Below are 18,768 nucleotides of genomic sequence, written 5' to 3'. Positions count from 1 at the left end.
AAATGTTATATTTGTTTTCCCTTTCGAAATTTTTGAGTATAAAGAAAGAAATCCGCTTTTCAGAAGAAAAACAAAATCGGAATGGTGTCCTGACCCTAACCCGCCCCGGATCATATCACTGACTAATATTAACAAACTGATATCTGTTTTTTACTTCAGTATATCTATTCATTCAATGTACACATTTTCACATTGTTTCTTTATCATGCGTCAATGAACTATGAAGTATTACGCTCAAAATTAATGTTGCGTCGGAAGGCGGGTTCAAGAGATATGACTCGCGGAAAACCCAACGATTTCCGCTAAGTATTAGGGAGATTATTACTCTTTCTCCTTGTCTTTAAGTCAAACCATTCTTCCATCCATCGCAAAGTAATTGTCGATGAATAAGTGAACTGTTGATGACTCCTGCTCCAAAGGATGACGAATATACTAACTTGGACCTCCACGACTGTTCTGAGATTTCAATTCGAATTGATTTTCAAATGGTGCGATAGTTGCGACCCTTAAGCAGATTGTAACTGATGCCTTCCCAAATAATAAGTGAAATTAACTGTGTATTGTGTGCTTCCGATTATTATTTCGCCTAAATCTCACCCCCTCCTCTCCGTCTTTCCTTTACCACCTTCAAAACGGATCAACGTGTCCGAAGGTAAAAAGTAATTCAGTATCCCACGAACTCCAGCTACAGGCTTTTTACAACACATACCATTTCATTGACCGTCTCTAGAAGAACCTTCTCGGAAGGAGTTAATAATATTTTACCAAAATGTTTAGTTTTTTTTTTCTTCAGATCCTTCCATGAAATTCCTCGACAAACCTTGGCAAAATTTCAGAAAGTATCTCACCGTGACTGGTAGTGTCGCGTAGGTCTCATGCAGGTAAGGCAAGGATCAATGACTTTAACATTGAATTCTTGTGAAATCCGGGTTTTCCATTATCTCCGTATACAGAACGACAATTTCTCTTTAAATAGCCGCCCACGTCTTGTTGGTTTCACTCATTATTTGGGAACTACTGAATAACATTTTAGATTAATCATTGCTTGATTACGAAAGGGACAGGGGGTTGGTGAGAGAGCGAGGCAGGGAGAGAGAGAGAGAGAGAGAGAGAGAGAGAGAGAGAGAGAGAGAGGGGGAGCATAGGCGCCGGAAGTGGGGTGGCAAGGGGGGAGGCACTTGCCCCCCCCAACCCCCCCCCCCCAAAAAAAAAAAAAAAAAAAAAAATGCGTTTTCCCAAAAAAAAAACGCCCTGCCCCCCCCCCCCCCCCAAAAAAAGCAGTAAAGGAGTAAAGATGGTTTGTATTTTTAACCCAAAACAACATAACAATAATAAAAACCTGAATTAAATCACATATAAAATTCCATTTAAAGACAAGGAAATTTAACAGGAATTAAATTTCCTAAACATTCCCCATGCCACCTATATTTACCAATGGAGGTTTTTATATTAGCGATACGCGCATATCGTAGAAGCATTGTGAGAGGGTGGGAAAGCGTGTGTTTTTTGTTTTTTGTTTGTTATAGGGGTGAGAAGACATGAGCCCCTGAACGCTGGCGTACCGATGGGGGAGGGGTCATTTCTTATTCGATACCAGTGATTTACAAATGTTGCTGAAATGACATGATTTCCGGTATTTTTTCTCAATTTTTGTGTAAGTGTTCCTTTTTAACCCTTACTGTACTGGGCTATTTTGAACACCTCGTGACTGGCCCCCCCCCCCCCCATGATCTCGGCCTTCGAAAGTCTGATGAACACTAACATTTTCGTGTTTGTAGATATTTACATAAGGAACAAGATGGTATAATTATTTTTTTCCTAATATGCAAAATGTTGTCGTTATAGCCTAATTAATTATGCAAAATGCTAATTTTATGCATTTATGCAGAAAACTCTACATATTTGTCTTTAGACTTGTGAGGAATGTTGGAAATGTATTGAATAAATGTTTCCTTCATCTCAAATTCATGAGGTTACATTATTTTTATGATATTTGAAAATGCATAGGTTAATTTGCATAAGTTATGTATACGCATTCATGAATATAAAATCTGGAAATATACAGGGAACTAGAATCATTACAAAAATCGTCAGACTCCACTTTTTGGATGTTAATTGAAACTCATTATTCATATAAAACTTCTTTTCTAACACAAATTAGTTATTTAGATGTAATTAATAATGATAATTTATGCAAATTTGATTCGTATTTCATTGTTTTTTAATTTCTTATATCTATTGTTTTATTTCTAATGTATTCTTTTGTTCTGGAATACATCAAGTTACTTTGAGAAATATATAAAAGCAATTTGATATCAATTCATATCTCCCACTTGGAAGAAATGCATCTAAACCTATATTCACATTTCTGCTTGTACATGAATGCAATTATAGCATATTTTTGATGACATGCGCATACTAATTGTTATGTAACACCTTACAGGTATATCCAATTTCGAAGAAAATGGTATCAAAATGTGCGTAAGACTTGAGGGAAAAAGAGTCATGAAACGACAATTCAAAATTCCAAGAGGTTGCGGCGCAATCTCCGAAAATGTCGAGGGGGGGGGCCTCCCAGGCCCACCCCTCCCCCCCCCCCCCCCAGTACAGTAAGGGTAAATGCGTTTGGTTGGAAATTTAGAAATACCCAAATTTACAGTCGGGCGAAATATATGCTTATTTAGAAGCCTTCATGTCAGGGCCTGCAAAACGCCTGGGCTCAGGGGCTCGACCCCCCCCCCCCCCCCCCACTTTTTTGAAAAAGTATGTTACAGAGAAAAAGAAAGAAAGAGAGAGAAAAAATAAGTGACATGCCAACGTCACAAATGAGGTATCAAAATATGCTCATCTGACCGTAATTGAATGCCTAAAACCCCAAGAGCTTACGAGGGCTCCGCCCCCGCACCCCACCAAGGGCCCAAAGGTGGTCCCCTGGATGCTCATCTGACCGTAATTAAATACCTAAAACCCCTGAGCTTCCGGGGCTCTGCCCCCTGGACTACCTCAATGGCCTTAAAGAGTGCCCCTGGGTGCTCATCTAACCGTAATTAAATACCTAAAACCCCTGAGCTTCCGGGGCTCTGCCCCCTGGACTCCCCGCATATTAGTGACCTGCCAGTGTCACAAATAAGGTATCTAAATATGCTTATCTGACTGTAATTTAATGCCTAAAAACCCTGAGCTTCCGGGGGTTACGCTCTACCTGATCGTTAATACTCCACTTTGGAAAACGTTCCGCGGGGCCTGCATGTAACGTGTAAGAGTGGTGGTGACGTAGACTTTTCTTTTGCCCCCCCCCCCCCTTCCAAACGTTTTTGCTCATTATGCCACTGCCCCTGGAAGGTGAGCCCCCTGGAATGTTTGCCCCCCCCCCCCCCATCCCAAAGTGCTTGTGGCACGCCTGGAGAAGAGAGAGAGGGTGGGGTGGGGTGGGTGGAGGGGAGAGAACCCATGTTAATGGAGTGATAGAACGGAGGGAGAGGAGAGAGAGAGAGAGAGAGAGAGAGAGAGAGAGAGAGAAAGAGAGAGAGAGAAAGAGAGAGTAGAAGACAATAAAGTACTTATATACTACTATAATTGAAAATACCAAAAGGCATCAGTGCGTGGGACATAGCATTTCGGTTGTGAGGGCTAATCAAGTGTCACAGAATCAGAAAACTGGAAAGAAAAACTGAAAGAACTACATACATAAGACGAATATAATATTTGAAATTTAATTGAGAATATATGCAGATCATGACTTGTGCGTGAGTGATGAATGAAAAACTTGTTTAAATCTTATTTTGTTAAATACTTATCCTACTCCTCTTGCAGTTAACAATACATAGTGACATAGATAATAGAACAGTCACTCCTTCAAAATCACATCACATATTCATGTTTGTTTCTTATAGTACTTTTCATCTCATTGCAATGTCTTCTATATGTAATACATATCTCAAACAGTTTAGATTTTTATCCCAAATATAAGAGTATCAGCGGCATTTCAATACAGAAAGTACATGATTCATAATTAAAGCCATAAAGACATAAAAGATCAGTTTATGGAAAACTATGCAGCACTTTTCTCAGAATCGATATATAATGATGATGATAATGATAAATATTTCTATAAATTCATATCAAGATAGAAGAAGGGGAAAAAAGCATGAGAAATAGAACACCTTACAAAAATTCACTTGGCAAATCATTCAGATTCAATTTTAAGACTTAAAAATAAACCTTCATCTTTTTTTAAATTTCAGTTTTGCATGTGCACAAAATGAAGCCTAAATGCCTTGTTATATTGCATAAATCCTGACTTCCACAGCTAAAACTCAATAAATAGTAGTTCCTTTAACCTCATATATCTCTCTGGCTACTTTTCAAAATACATCTACCTTTCTTTCAAAGTAGTTTAACTATTGCACCGTCAGAAATAAACTAAACAGAACAGCCACTCTGAACTAAAACCTTACAAAATTTATTGCATGTCCAACTCATATCAGCAACGTATTTCAGTATGGTCCACAATTTCATTACTGGGTATATTTTTTAAAATCTGGATTTGTCTTGTCAATGTGAATTAGCTACCCTCTTACTTTCTCACCCTGTATTAATCTTTGTTCTTCATCATTGACATTACCTTCATTCATCTCCTGTCATTGTTTGGAGTGTTGTCTTTTCTAGTCTTTTCCCTTTAAGGTTCATTTTTGATGAAATGATAACCTCTGTGCTAAGTTCCTACTCTAAAATATATCAATTCCGATGACAGATATAATATGCATTCATACTCAAACTCTTAGAAGATACTGCTACTACATGTATATGTATTGTACATTTCACTCTCTTATACCATTTGCAGTACACCTATTGAAAGTCTAAGTTCTAAAAAAAAAAAATCTTTTCAATACATGCATACAAAAATACTATAATCAGCATAATATGTACCACACTTTTCATAAAAAACAAGTTCTATTTATTCATGATTAAACATGTATTAGTAAAAAATCTGATTGCAAAAAATATTCAAGTATTTGCAAGATTAATATGTACCACACTTTTCATAAGACAATAGTTATTCATTCATGATTAAAAAATTATTAGTAAAAATCTGATAAAAAAACAAAAAAACAAATATGAAAGATTTGCTAATGCATGATTCTGATAACACACCAGGTTGAACCAGAGACCAAGCATTCAGAGCCCATCACTCAAGGGCATATATATATATATATATATATATATATATGCAACAGTATTTAATAACCTAAAAGGATTACAATTTCCTAAATGGTCTCAAAATCAATGAATATAGAAAAGAATTTCCCCACCCATGTTTCAAATATCAAAATTCAACATATGGGTCATGAATTAAGTTTAGTTGACATTGTATAGGATAGGATAATATAGGATTAAAAAATTGCAACAATTTCACTTTCAGCAATACCTTCCATACAATGAGGTTGAAAATATCAATTAGTAATAAATGTTACCGACTCTGCAAGTTGGTCGTTACATTAGCTGGACAATTATGCATTTTGGAGTTTTAAAAAATGTCACTCGATAGCCAGGAGGTCTTTAACTTTGTGTTGCAAAATGAAAGTTAAAGCCCTCTGGCTCTAAGTACATCATAAACAAGAAACTTATCTTTGCTGAGTTGTGCATGTAGCATGCACGAACAAATGTGCAGATCTGTGAAAGTGGTTTGTGACGGTAGAAAGGCTTTTGAACTGTAGGTCCCTGGTTCTAGTCCTCGTTGGTTTTAATTCACGATGGGGACACCGTAGGCACACTCGGTCTCAATACCGAGGTTGTAGCTATCTCCTGCGCCACTCTTGTAGGCACTGGTCACAATACGGACCCACCCCTGTTCGGCCTGTCAATAGGAGAAGTATAAATAGAATAAAACATGAGACATATTTTAAGACATTCAACTTCAATATCAATAAATTAAAAACTGGGCCATAGAATGATTGGTTAAAATCCAATGGAGATGAGTATAACAAAATCCTAAAAACATCTGGATACTACTTGTAGACCCCCCCCCCCCCCCTCAAAAATAATAAAATAACACTAAATAAATAAATAAATACATATATAGATAAAATGTTGCCAAGTGCCCATGTACTAGACAACTTCCAATCAGGACTACCTGCCCCAGGACACTAGGACAATTGTACCTGTGGGTAGTTGTCCGGGGTGTGTGGTGGGTCAGGGGGTATTTCCCCTAGAGTGTGGATGGCTGAATCAGAATGTTTCACAGACCCTTTCATTATCGCATTGGGGATTTCAAAAGCAATTGTTGTTTAAATGGTGTACACACACATTTGAAAACAGTAAAAAAAAAAAAAGTGTGTTGTAAGTTAGTCACACCACCAAACCAAAATATAATTTGCTGTTTAAAGAGAAGATCGAGTTCTGGGAAGAGGTGAAAATAATTGTGAGCGTTTTCATTGTTATTATGCAAGTGTTGAAGAACATCAAAGAAAAAATGTTTCCTGAAAAGCATGGCTCTTCAAATGCCTTCTTATTCTAAATATGGCATGTAACAGCTTAAAAATGTGGGCTTTATTTTTATGCCACATGTATAGTTCCTTATACATCTTTCTATGTGCAGTGCTTGTTACTTTTACCAAGACTGGGCCAAATTTCTTATCATTATGATGATTTCCAAAACCTTGCCGTACACACCGATACTTATATGCTACATGTTCAACTTTTTCTGATCGATCCCACATCGTTTCTTTCACAATGCAATCGCATGACCTGAACTTGACTTTATCTTTAAAGGGATCCGGTAACTTTGTCTCAGACTCTGAAACAAAATCCTGGATTTAGCTCATGCTGCAATCATAATTATAAACCTTTAGGTCAATCAGGAACCCCACGACTTTTACAAGCCGATCGCCTGTCTGATTATCAAGATATTTATGATTGGAATTACAAATTTGAAAACCGTTTGCCAAATGGTTTTCATAACACTACAGTCTATTGGGGAAAACGAGTACGGTAAAACCGGTCACTCAAAATTGTTAATTTTTTTGAAGCACTTCTTGATCAATTTGAAGCGCAATTTTGTTTAGGGCTTCAATATTACACCATATCACAGACACTGATAACACGTAGGGCCGTGCATCTCAGATTTAACATTGTTAAATGATGCCTTTAAGGTGTTTAATTTGTTTGTTTAGTCCGGTGTGACTGGGGTATTGTGTGCGTGTTGAAGAGCACCTAGATACTCACCCAGGGCTGACCCCAAGAGTTCCTCACGATCCAGTATTCCACTCCAGTCTCATCCACTCCCCAGCCAGCTACGGACACAATGTGGTTGATCTGCATGATTGAGGAATGAAGGAATGGAGACAGAGAGTGAGAGGGAGAGAGAGAGAGAGAGAGAGGAAGAGAGAGAAAGAGGAAAAGAGAGAGAGAGAGAGAGGGAGGGAGATAGAGATAGAGAGTGAGACATAGGAGATAGAGAGAGAGAGAGAGATAAAGAGAGAGAGAGAGGAAGAAAAAGAAAGAGAGAGATAGGGTTTAGAGAGATGGAAAGAGAGATAGAAAGAAAGACAGATAATGAAAGAGATAGAAAGAGAGAGAGAAAGACAGAGAAAGAGAGAGAGAGAGAGAGAAAGATAGAGAGAGAGAGCGAATGAAAGAAATCAAATGCAGAGGAGAGAAGGACACAAACAAAGGAGTGAGATAAAATAGAAATGTTTACTACTTATTGTATTAAGGTCACCTCCGACAATAGTTTATGAACGTTTGGATAATAATACCTCAACTCAACTCATATTTCTACACAAATATTGTTTATTGAACCCTCATTGTTCATTTGTTATCTGATGACTGTACTTAGTACCTTGACCACATCTCTGGGCAAAGGCCAATTTCAATATCACTGTGGGGCAATATATTTATTAATTACGTTAGTTCCTACAGTCTTCCAATTACCGGTAGTAACTTCAACCTTGGACCAAACGCTACACCTTTATTATTTATTTGACCATTCATTAAAAAAAAGCACAAATACAATACGGCATGGCAAGAGACAAGTACATAATAAGAATAAACAAACACATGCAAAGAGATAAGTTCAACACTGATGCCCAGAGGCATGTGCCTAACCCTTATCGCAACCCCCCTAAAAAACCTGACCTCAAAACCAAATCGCAACAGTAAAATTAACCATACATGTAATCTATTTGCATAATGCACGTTATTTGTATTTGTCACGAGGCACATAAACTATTTAACCTGTTTACTGCTTAATCGTCTCATTCCCAAAGGCTTATTACAGGAGCCAACCTGTTACCAAAGGTGATAGGTTAATGCAAGTGTGTATTATATGTAATTTGTTCAACAAGGGTGCCACAACCTTCTAGCAGTGTAGCTTCCGTGCTGTCGTATAAGGCCTAAAAAAAAAAAGTTGTTGTATTGCCCTTTAGGTGCCAAAACATGGGTCGGTCGGTCAGAATTTTTTTTTTTTTTCAAATGCTTTAAAAAAAATACTTTTCTCCCTCTTTGGGCTGATATTTCTCCCTTTTTTTCCTTAATGCACATTTTTTTCTTCTAAAAAACGGTAAAAAAAAACGTACCATAGATTTCAAGATTTTTGGGTCGGTTGTAAAGGGCCATACAACATCTTTTTTTTAAAGCCTAACCAAAGAACTGTATTTACAATGTAATGTGTACTGCATCATGATCACGTTTTGGAACGGTCAAACCTGCTTTAGCGACCACCTGAGTATAAAGACCACATTTAAAAAAAAGAAGATGTTTCCCTTGAAATTTAGTTTCTCATTGAAATATGATGTACTAAAGGAACCTGTGCATAAAAACCTTGAGCATCCTTTATATACAGGATTAACTGTGATGAACTTCTTTTATTCATATATTTTTGATAAGGTAATTCGCAGAGCAACTGCGATCTAGGAGCATCCTATATATGCGGATTCTGGGTTTGACTTACTGAGATCGTGCTTTGGTATTCAGCATAGACCTTTCCTCCTTGGAAGGCATCAAACGCTTCAGTCACCATGACTCCACAGCTACAAGAAGGTGCAAAGAAAACAACATTCATTCAATTATTGTAATAATAGGTCCATTTATATAGCACAGCTGCTACATACATGAATACACTCTACTGCGCTAAAAGGTTTTGGAAACGATGATCAACCCTCTCTCAAAAAAATGAAATGGAAGCTCTTATCACCAATCATGTGAAAGAATATGTTTGGACTAATACGTGATGATACAAATTTTGCCGGGAAACCGCCTACTAATTGATATATTTGGTAAATTATTATAGCTATCCAGACTGGATAGATATCACGTAGTCCCATATACATCTTTCTGTGTACAGTGCTTGTAACTTTACCAAGACTGGGCCAAATTTCTAATCATTTTGATGATTCCAGAACCTTGCAGTACACACCAATACTTACATGCTAGATGATCAACATTTTCTGATCGATTCCACAATGTTTCTTTCACAATGCAATCGCATGACCAGAACTGGGTATACCTTTAATACAAAGTATCATATTATCATCCCGGCTGTAGCTGAGCTGCCATAACAAGGCGCTGAAACGTTCAAGGAATTCCTTCCTACCAGGTACCCATTTACTTTATCTATGTAGGTGGAGAGCGGCAAATGTGTTTAATGTGCTGGGAAATGACATCGGGCAAGTCAAAGCTATTGTGTGCCATAAGTCATCCACCATTCCAAAGATTTTAGTGTATTAAAGGGCCACTCTAACCCAACTAATGCTATGGTCACATTACCCAAAAGTAGCCTGCTCGGCAGCCGAGTGGCGAGTTTTTAACCAATTCTGCTCGGCGGCTGCCCGGCCACCGAGCGGCGGCCGCCCAGGCACCGCTCGTTTTTAGGGCATAGCTCGGTCGCTGCCCAAAATATGCTCGGTGCCTGGGCGGTTGCCGCCCGGGCTCCGACCTAATCGCTCGGCGATGCCTAAATTCCAGCAGCGACTGAGCAGGCTACTGATCGGTCGGTCGCTGCTCTGATTTGTGACCATAGCTTAACATAGCATTTCAAAACATGAATACACCTCTACTTATTAATATTCCAGCCTCTGATTTTTCAGAAAATCTCTAAAAAACAAAAAAAATGATAATAACCATCCATTTTTCACAGATCTCACGCTTGTTGGGCTACTACACCCCTCGTAAAAAGGAAATATGGTCACGTGGCTTGATGACACATTGCGGGCATGTCCGATTTGTCCTACAACTAAGGATCTTACAATCTCATTGTAATTCATAAATGAAACGTACTGGGATTATCAAGTGCATATTATTTTTACGATAAATGTCTTTTTTTCTTCCAATTAATATCATAGTTTGCCTTTTTAAAGACATTTTATCCCATCACAGTCAAAAATGTTTGTGAAATAATGCCATCAAACAAATATACTCAGCACGACATCATTTAATACCTGATAGGTCCTCTAGCAGAGATCTCGGCCATCATCGGGCCGCGCCCTGCCACACTGCCGTATTCGGACACCTTGTGCACTGTGTAATTCTTCAGAACATGACACTGACCAAACGTTGTACAGGTGCCACATGTATTGAAAGGATCACATTCTAGGAAAAAAGGAAACAGTCTAATGACAATTGGTTTTGTACATAAAATATGTTAAGTCAGTGTATCATACATACATACATCCACACATGTAGAAGCACATACAGGGTACTGGGGGGGGGGGTGGAGGCACAAGGGGACATCGTAACTTTTTCTTCTTGCTTGACAGAAACTTTTTTGAGGTATATATGGCTCATCAAAATGTGACAGCCGTTTTTATAGCCTTTTCCTTCCTCTTTCTATGGCAATATCCATCGGATTTGATCTCTTTAGTTTAATTTTTTCAAGCCCCTTTCTCTAATCACATATTTGTATACCTATTTATTACTTCTTCTTTTTTGAGTTCTTGTATTTTCTTCCTCTTGATGATTTTTATGTTCTTTTTATGATGTTAAAATAAGAATATCATTTCTTTTAAAGGCGCATGCTATTCTTTACGAGAAGGCGCTGAAACTCGTGGCCCGCTTACAACTTGCTGTAAAAGATTGGAAAGTGTTCAGTCATGGTTTGGGTAAGGAATTTGCAATGATGAATTTTTCTTTGGTAAAAACTATCAGTCATAAACGTATGGTCCAATCTCGTTGATCAATTGACAACATCAGTTCCATTGGGAAAATACCTGAATTGCATCAAATTTCCCATGAGAACTCAAGATAATGATACTTTAAGAGCAACTCTAAATCAATTCTACCCTTGATCCTTACACTATGTATTAGCTTAGGACTAGTGTAACTATGAAATTAGTATAACTATGAAACTGGTGTAACGATGAAACTACTTTAATATAATCTCTGTTCTTTTCAGCTTTATAAGTTATAGCCATGAACATTGGTAACCTTTCCAGCTAGGCTGACCTCTGCTGGCTCCCGTCTTATTTATACAGTCAAACCTGCTTTAGTGACCACCTGTCTACAAAGACCACCTGTCTACAAAGGCCACATTTTTTGTTTCCCTTGAAAATGGTTTCTCACTGAATCATGTACTAAAGGAACCTGTCTACAAAGACCACCTGTCTACAAAGGCCACTTTTTGTGTTTCCCTTGGGTGGTCGGTATAGACAGGTTTGACTGTATCTGAAACGTGACTCACCGAGGCACTTGTATAATATAGTAAACTGATGTTTATCCTCTACGTTTACAACCACTGGTACTGGGAAAGAAGGCTATTAGCCACAGTTATTGGATTCACCTTTTCTGTCCTCAGCATGCTGGTGGTTGAAATATCTTTTATCTATACTTGTTCTCTGATTTCTCATGTATTTTCTTTATTGCCCCCCCCCCCCAACCTAAAATCAATAATAGTAATGACCCAAGCGTCCTGCCATGCCTGTACCTTGATCCGCTGCTTGGTAATTATTGCACGTTTCATCAGGGATGCCAGTTTCTTTGGCATAGGCGTACACCCCAATCTGACCGCCCCCGTGGCAAGTACCGGCACCCCCGCAGTCTAGGACGTTCTGAACAGACAGGTAGGCGGAAGGCCACGCACCTCCTCGCATGATGTTGATTCGATCTTGGAAGAAGAGAAAGAGAAAAATGAAAAATGCTGAGATAAAATCTTCAGGTTTAGATTGATGTTAGAATTTTTGTTTTATATGTTACATTCCTAACCCAAGTCAGAATCACAATCTGTAATAGAGAATGAAGAAAGCAGTTGCAAAAAAAGCAGCAGAATACACTATTGCAACAGGGCAACACTTTTTTCATTTTAAGCAACATTTTTTTATTTTAACTTTTACCTTAAGATTGTTTTTGGGGGTGGCCGCCATCCTAATCAAGTATCGCTTATGATTGGGGTCTCCTGCACTTTTTCAATAGATACTTAAAATTTATGATAATATGTAATGGAAATATAAAGTTTTGTTATTATATGTATATATGTAAAAAAAAAAAAAAAAATTTACATGAAGTAATTATTGTTTAAATCTGTTTTATTATATATATGTATACCAATACCAGTATGTTCTTAATTATTCAGTTATATTACGGTATATTTGGAAAAATGCAGAAATAAAATTCAATAAAACAAATCCAAAAATATTAATGATCAGCTTCCCTGAAACTGTTACATACAATCAATGTATACTCTAAATGTATCAATGTATACTGTAAATGTATTTTCTGTTATGAGACTGAAATATGTCTCTTCTTAATATCTTCTTCGGGCAATGTGGTGGGCAGCTGAATTTATTATGAAATCTCGAGGTACATGTGGTTAACTACGCTACAGGGTGTTTAAGAAAGAAAAAAAACCTTGTTAATTGGGTATGAACATTATATATTTACGGTACGTGGTCAAATATGTTGTGACTGCAAGCAATAGATAAGTTTGTGCATGTTGAAGTCTTAGAAGGAGCAGTTTACAAGCATACAATGATCATTTGACATCATTTGAAAAATTGAGTTAATAAAAAATGAAATCATTTGTGTAGGTATCGTTACAGAAATGAGTGACCCAGTTGAGTAAACAATTATTCTTCACTGTACACAAGGATTTACTTTCAAAGATTACAAACAAAAACAAACTACATTTTTTAATAACTTATCTTGGCTTCATATATCTCTGATTATTCATTAGAAATCTTCAGAAATGTGCACTGGGCCAGTTTGCATACTGTTAGAATGTCTACTTTAACTCACCTGCCAGAGCGCTGGTGGTGCCCATTGCCCAACAGGAACCACAGTAGGTGGGGATGTGCTGGTTGCGGGTAGTGCTGGCAAAGTTGGTGCCGTTCACATTTCGCCAGTCAAATGCTGTGGGTAGAGCCCCAACTGAAATGTTGGATTTTCTGCAATTCAAAATATTAAACTAATTCATTCTAATGTCTTTGTTGGCTGTATTCATATACCTATAGATAATTAGATGTTATTTTATTTTCTAGTTTCTGATACATTTTTTTTCTATTTTGGAAGTACTGATCTTCTCTCAACACTTCAAATCAAACAACAGTACTAAAATCAATGACTACAAGTTCATGCATTTGTACTTCAGTAAAACAAATTGCTTTGCCTTTATGAAAGTTTATAGTACCGGTATGTATGTTGTTTTTAAAAAGCATTATAACTATGCATGAAGGATGAATACAATTTGTACAAACATTTAAGGCAAATTAAATTTCATGTATAATAATAATAATAATAAGAAGAAGAAGAAGAATAATAGCCTAATAGTCCACTCCAAATTTTATTAAACCGAAACAGAAATTCTTTTTTATGGATCACAAGGTTCATTTTCCATATTGCTGTGAGAACTCATCTTCACTATCAATAACAGAACCTTGGAAGTAAGGAGTGGTGCTCATACATGCAAGTCCTCTATTTGTAACATAATCTTGTGTAAAAATATAACAGTTAATTGAATTTTTTATGCCTTTTTTTATTGATACTTAATTTTTTAGTTTTGATTAAATCTGCGAGATTCAGTTTTCCATCATTGCCAGATTTAATGATTATCACGTGAGTGCTACCTCCGTCCTTCCTTGTGGAAGACTGTCAAACAACATCTGATCTAAGATGATAATTAGTCCTCTTGAAATGCTTGTAAGTTTCATTTTCACAAATTCATCATCATAATAATCATCAGTGTGAAGACCTTAATTATCTTTCAGGTAGTAGATCTGTCGCAAGAATGGACAATATCTGGAATTTTAGTAGATTAATATTATTACAGAAATATCAAATGACTTCCAAGACCAAATCCTAATGTAATTTATACATGTACATGTAATATTATTATGAAGATTAAGAACTAAGAATTAGAGGTTTTTTTTACTTAAGGTACCATAAAGTGTAAAGTTAGAATAGAATAGTCTTACCTAACTTCCTTAATTCCGGCATCAAAAGATGGTTTGTAGCAAGGCTCCCTCAGGTTAAAACGAGAGGTGGCACTGGTCCAACTCACCACAGTCAGGAAAATGATAACCAATCCCTTCATCTTGAAACTGGTTTGTCGTGCTTCAATTCTTCCTAGAGATCAGGAAGAAAAAAATTATGCATATATTCATGACTATGAATTATTCAACAGTCAGGGAAAGGGAGGGCGGGGGGGGGGGGGGGGGGGATTTGACATTTTGAACAGTTTATCCTTACAAATTAACTTCAATTAACTAGGAAAACAATCCACACGTTAAACCCCAAACTACAGCGGAACAGGTGCATATTCAGTACGAGGCTGAATAAGGGCCTGAGTAAAGGATCTCCCAGATATGAAACGGCAAAATTGCTGGGGCTCTTTTATAACACTGAGCTTAGTAAGTAAATGTACATGCAGGACTATTTTTTGCATGCAGCTGACCTTCATTTACACATTAAAGCAAAAAGTGTGGTTGTTTTTTGTAGTGGTATACTGAGCCATATCTGAACGAACCTTCAGGACAGCCTGCAAGGTGAAAGCCATCTTGGGAATTGTCCAAAGAAAAACAAAGACATGGCCCTACAATCATGACTTAAAAATGAGTAAATTTTGTTTTTGAGACAATGCTATGCTGAGGCTTCATCTGACCCTGCCATAGTTTGATAACTCATGTGCAGGCAGAGGGCGGGTAGATCGATCAAACTGCAGTACAAGTCAAGTTAGTTGGGACTGCAAAATATTGTTCAACTTATGCAAGATATGTCGCAGATTTGCCAATTTATGTTTGATTGATCAGGGCCCCGTTTCACAAAACTTGTCATTAGTGACAAATGACAGTTTTTGTTATAAGCTACTGAAATCCTTGCTTCTGATTGGTTATCAGTAGATTTGTCACTGATTTGTGAAAAAGGTCCCAGATCCTTGTCTGGCTCCCATGACTTTCGTGAGGCATATGGGTTCAAATCCACCGCTGAGCAGACACAATTGCAAAAAATGATTGATGTTGTGTTTAAACGCGCCCCTCCCCTCTGTTCTCGATGCATGCTGGAGTCCAGGGGAAAACACTCTGTTCCTCGGACTAGAACATTAACTAGAGACTAGGTTGACCCCCCCCCCCCCCTCCCCCCTGGCTGGTTCCCGGACTATTATTAGATTAGCCTTACTTTTACAATACAGCGTTATATACCACCGATAGGCAAAGGCAAAGGCAAAGGCAAAGCCAACGGAGGAAGGACAAAATTAAAGAAGAAGAAATGATAAACAGAGTAAAATACGATTACGACGAAGGATCTAGAGTAGAGATAGAATAGATCTGTTGTAAAATGGCATTTAATAAGCCAAATTCTGTTTCGTGGACGCGTAACAGTTCATACGTGAAACCAGGCAGCGGATATTTTACCAGCACGCCAGAATTTACAATATGTACGCATCTTGGATGCGCTTACGCGTCCGTCCGTCGCAAACTTCTTGAGGACGTGCCTATAAGCGTCCCTGCCGTGGGCAGTCTCCTCATTCTGGACTTTGCTGCTGATACAACACACACACTCCAGAATCAACTAGCTTCCCGAATCATGCAACTCCCGGTTCACCTCAAGACCTGGGAGTTTGACGAGTTCGCTGAGCAGCTATGCTGAGCTTAGCTGAAGTACAAGTAGACCGAATTTTCTGTCTCTTTCGTTCGTTAGCCTCTTATTGGGGTAGGGTCGGCCAGCTCTCTCTTTAGAGACGGAAACGGTCTATACACAATCCCTTGATAACGCCACAGCCATTTCAGGTCGTAGCGTTTTGCCCCCAAAATCCCCCAAAATGTCATTTTACCTCATGCATTGATTATTTAAAATTAGGAGAAGGTTATACTACATCGGTTCCACTTACCAACTTGACTGAAATAATCCGTTTAATGGTCCCTTTTAAGGAAATTATGGGTCAAAATCGACATCCATGTTGAAATCTTGCAAGCCGTGTTAAACTCTCGCTGCGCACGGAGTCATCTAAATCAATCTCATCCCTTCTAGTCTACGCCGAAGGCAAAACGATTATGAAGGAAAAACTGTGATAACGCCATTACGAACGTGTAGATGGCGCACAGTTTTTACTTCATAATCGTTTTGCCTTCGGCGTAGACTAGAAGGGATGAGATTGATTTAGATGACTCCATGCGCAGCGAGAGTTTAACACGGCTTGCAAGATTTCAACATGGATGTCGATTTTGACCCATAATTTCCTTAAAAGGGACCATTAAACGGATTATTTCAGTCAAGTTGGTAAGTGGAACCGATGTAGTATAACCTTCTCCTAATTTTAAATAATCAATGCATGAGGTAAAATGACATTTTGGGGGATTTTGGGGGCAAAACGCTACGACCTGAAATGGCCGTGGCGTTATCAAGGGAATGTGTATAGACGGTTTCTGTCTCTAAAGAGAGAGCCGACCCTACCCCAATAAGAGGCTAACGAACGAAAGAGACGGAAAATTCGGTCTAAAGTACAAGTAGAGATAATATAAGGTTAGTTAGTGTTTAGTCAGTGTCTCGTGTTTCCTTCTTCATTTCACCGAGTTCACGTTCACCGCCCCGTAAATAAAACGGTGGTTTAACTCCGCCATCATAATCATTCATAGACTATCAGCTATTCTCTTTCACTATGACTAACCACCTATTTTTACTTCAGATCTAAATAAAATCAGCTAGGCCTAGGCCTACACACACACCTATTTACTATTTCAAACATAAATAAACTACTCAGCACTACTCACCAATATTTAAGATTGCCAATACTGCACATGCAACTGCTGCAAATTTATTCTGGGTTCTTACTGAACTACCACTATCAGTGACAGTGTATCACTCAGCAATGGTTCCGCGTACGGTCCGGTGGCAGGTGATCATGAGTATATTTTGTTGTGTAAAGCCAACCCAAGTCAGGTGACTTACTGCCTAGTCTTATTTAAAGAGGACATTATTAATAATACTTCATTGTGATACTTATACACTCAGCTCAGGAAAAAAAATTAGATCAGTGGAAACAATTTTTGTAAAAGAAATAATAATTTTGCTGGATAAGTGTAAAACACATTTTGATTTTGAATATTTTATTAGTATTTAAACTTTCAAAATTGTCAAACCGGACTATTTTTGTAGACTATCACGAGATCGGCGTAGTCTTTAGAAGCAGCTGATTTCAAATCGTTTAATTTTTTTATTTTTTCATTTCCAACAAAATACAAATAACGAATACAATGTAAAATGTATACAAAACATAGTTACATTGGTAATAAACAAATCTTAATAATAATTTATACATTTTAGGAAGACAAAAAAATGAATTTTAAAATTTAATTGCATTTATATTTTGAGAAAATGGAGAGGTCCACTAAAAAGCAAAGCTTGTAAATTGTGGACCCCTCAGATAATAATAAGTGTGAACAAAATATTGAATACATAATCAATGAAAGAAGAATAGTGTCCAACAGAGAACATTTTTTAAAACACGTAATGACTGTAAACAAGAAGACGTAACAAATTACATGACGAAGAAAGAACAGGAAAAGGAAGAAGAAAAATGGGGGGGGGGTGAATGCGGGCTGCGTTTGGAGGGAAAGAGAGTGAGAGCAAAGGAAAGTTGTAGAGATCGAGCACGAAATAGGGAGCGCACAAAATCCTTGAGACAGCTGAAACAAAAAGAGCAAGAACATGATGGCAAGTAGTTTTTTGTTTTGAGATGGGCTGAAGAAAAGAGAGAAAGAAAACAAAATTGGGAAGGAGATGTTCTATCACAATAATTTTCTAAATATTATAAGATTGTAATAAGGAAAATTTTAACTTTTTTTTAAAAGCAATTAGTGAAGGGGAAGTTTTCAAATCGTTATGCAAAGTATTCCAAAATTTAGGGCCTTCAAAAATGAACGTGTTCTGTGCAGAACATGTTCTCAAAAAGAGGTAAGTGAAACTCATCGGATTGTCGAGTGGGATATCTATGAACAGCATGGTTTTTAAGAAACATATCATTAAACACAGAGGGTAGTATACCTCTATTGTAATTAAACATAAATTGACCGAGCTGAAATAAGTACAAATCCTTAATTTTTAAGATGTTATTTTCAAAAAACAGAGGATTCGTATGGGAGCGTATATGGGGGCATTACAGATAATACGAATAACTCTCTCAAGTTTGCAGCAATAGAACTCTTTCCAACAATGTATGATGTGTATTGCCCCAAACTAGAAGACCGTAATTCAAATATGGCAAGATCAATGAAGAATACAACATAAATAATGATGATTGTGATAAGTACAATTTTAGTCTATTAATAACACCAATATTGCGCGAAA

The 18,768-nt window shown here is 37.5% G+C and overlaps 1 protein-coding gene across 1 annotated transcript; it reads right to left on the bottom strand.

The window, feature by feature from the left end:
* Window positions 1-3,688: 3,688 nt before the first annotated feature.
* On the bottom strand, window positions 3,689-17,308 carry LOC583170 (cathepsin Z). The gene is made up of 8 exons (XM_011673570.2): window positions 17,193-17,308; window positions 14,400-14,550; window positions 13,225-13,373; window positions 11,918-12,097; window positions 10,437-10,587; window positions 8,951-9,029; window positions 7,225-7,314; window positions 3,689-5,857 (listed from the first exon to the last, which is right to left on the bottom strand). The coding sequence occupies exons 2-8, from the start codon at window positions 14,516-14,518 to the stop codon at window positions 5,744-5,746; spliced, it is 882 nt and encodes a 293-aa protein (XP_011671872.1). The 5' UTR covers window positions 14,519-14,550; window positions 17,193-17,308; the 3' UTR covers window positions 3,689-5,743.
* Window positions 17,309-18,768: the final 1,460 nt, after the last annotated feature.

Source organism: Strongylocentrotus purpuratus, unplaced genomic scaffold (assembly GCF_000002235.5).
Source record: "Strongylocentrotus purpuratus isolate Spur 01 unplaced genomic scaffold, Spur_5.0 spur5_scaffold_8, whole genome shotgun sequence".
NCBI classification, from domain to species: domain Eukaryota; kingdom Metazoa; phylum Echinodermata; class Echinoidea; order Camarodonta; family Strongylocentrotidae; genus Strongylocentrotus; species Strongylocentrotus purpuratus.
The sequence above is the reverse complement of the archived record's forward strand: the minus strand, read 5'-3'. Positions and strand labels throughout refer to the sequence as shown.

Bases quoted from the DNA above. Each gene is read 5' to 3' on its own strand.
- LOC583170 (XM_011673570.2), bottom strand. From the start codon at position 14,518: ATGAAGGGATTGGTTATCATTTTCCTGACTGTGGTGAGTTGGACCAGT. The intron at 10,588-11,917 runs GTACAGGCATGG...CTTTTTTCCTAG, and splicing joins TTACCAAGCAGCGGATCAAG to AATGTGATCCTTTCAATACA. The intron at 7,315-8,950 runs GTAAGTCAAACC...TCAATCATGCAG, and splicing joins AATACCAAAGCACGATCTCA to ATCAACCACATTGTGTCCGT.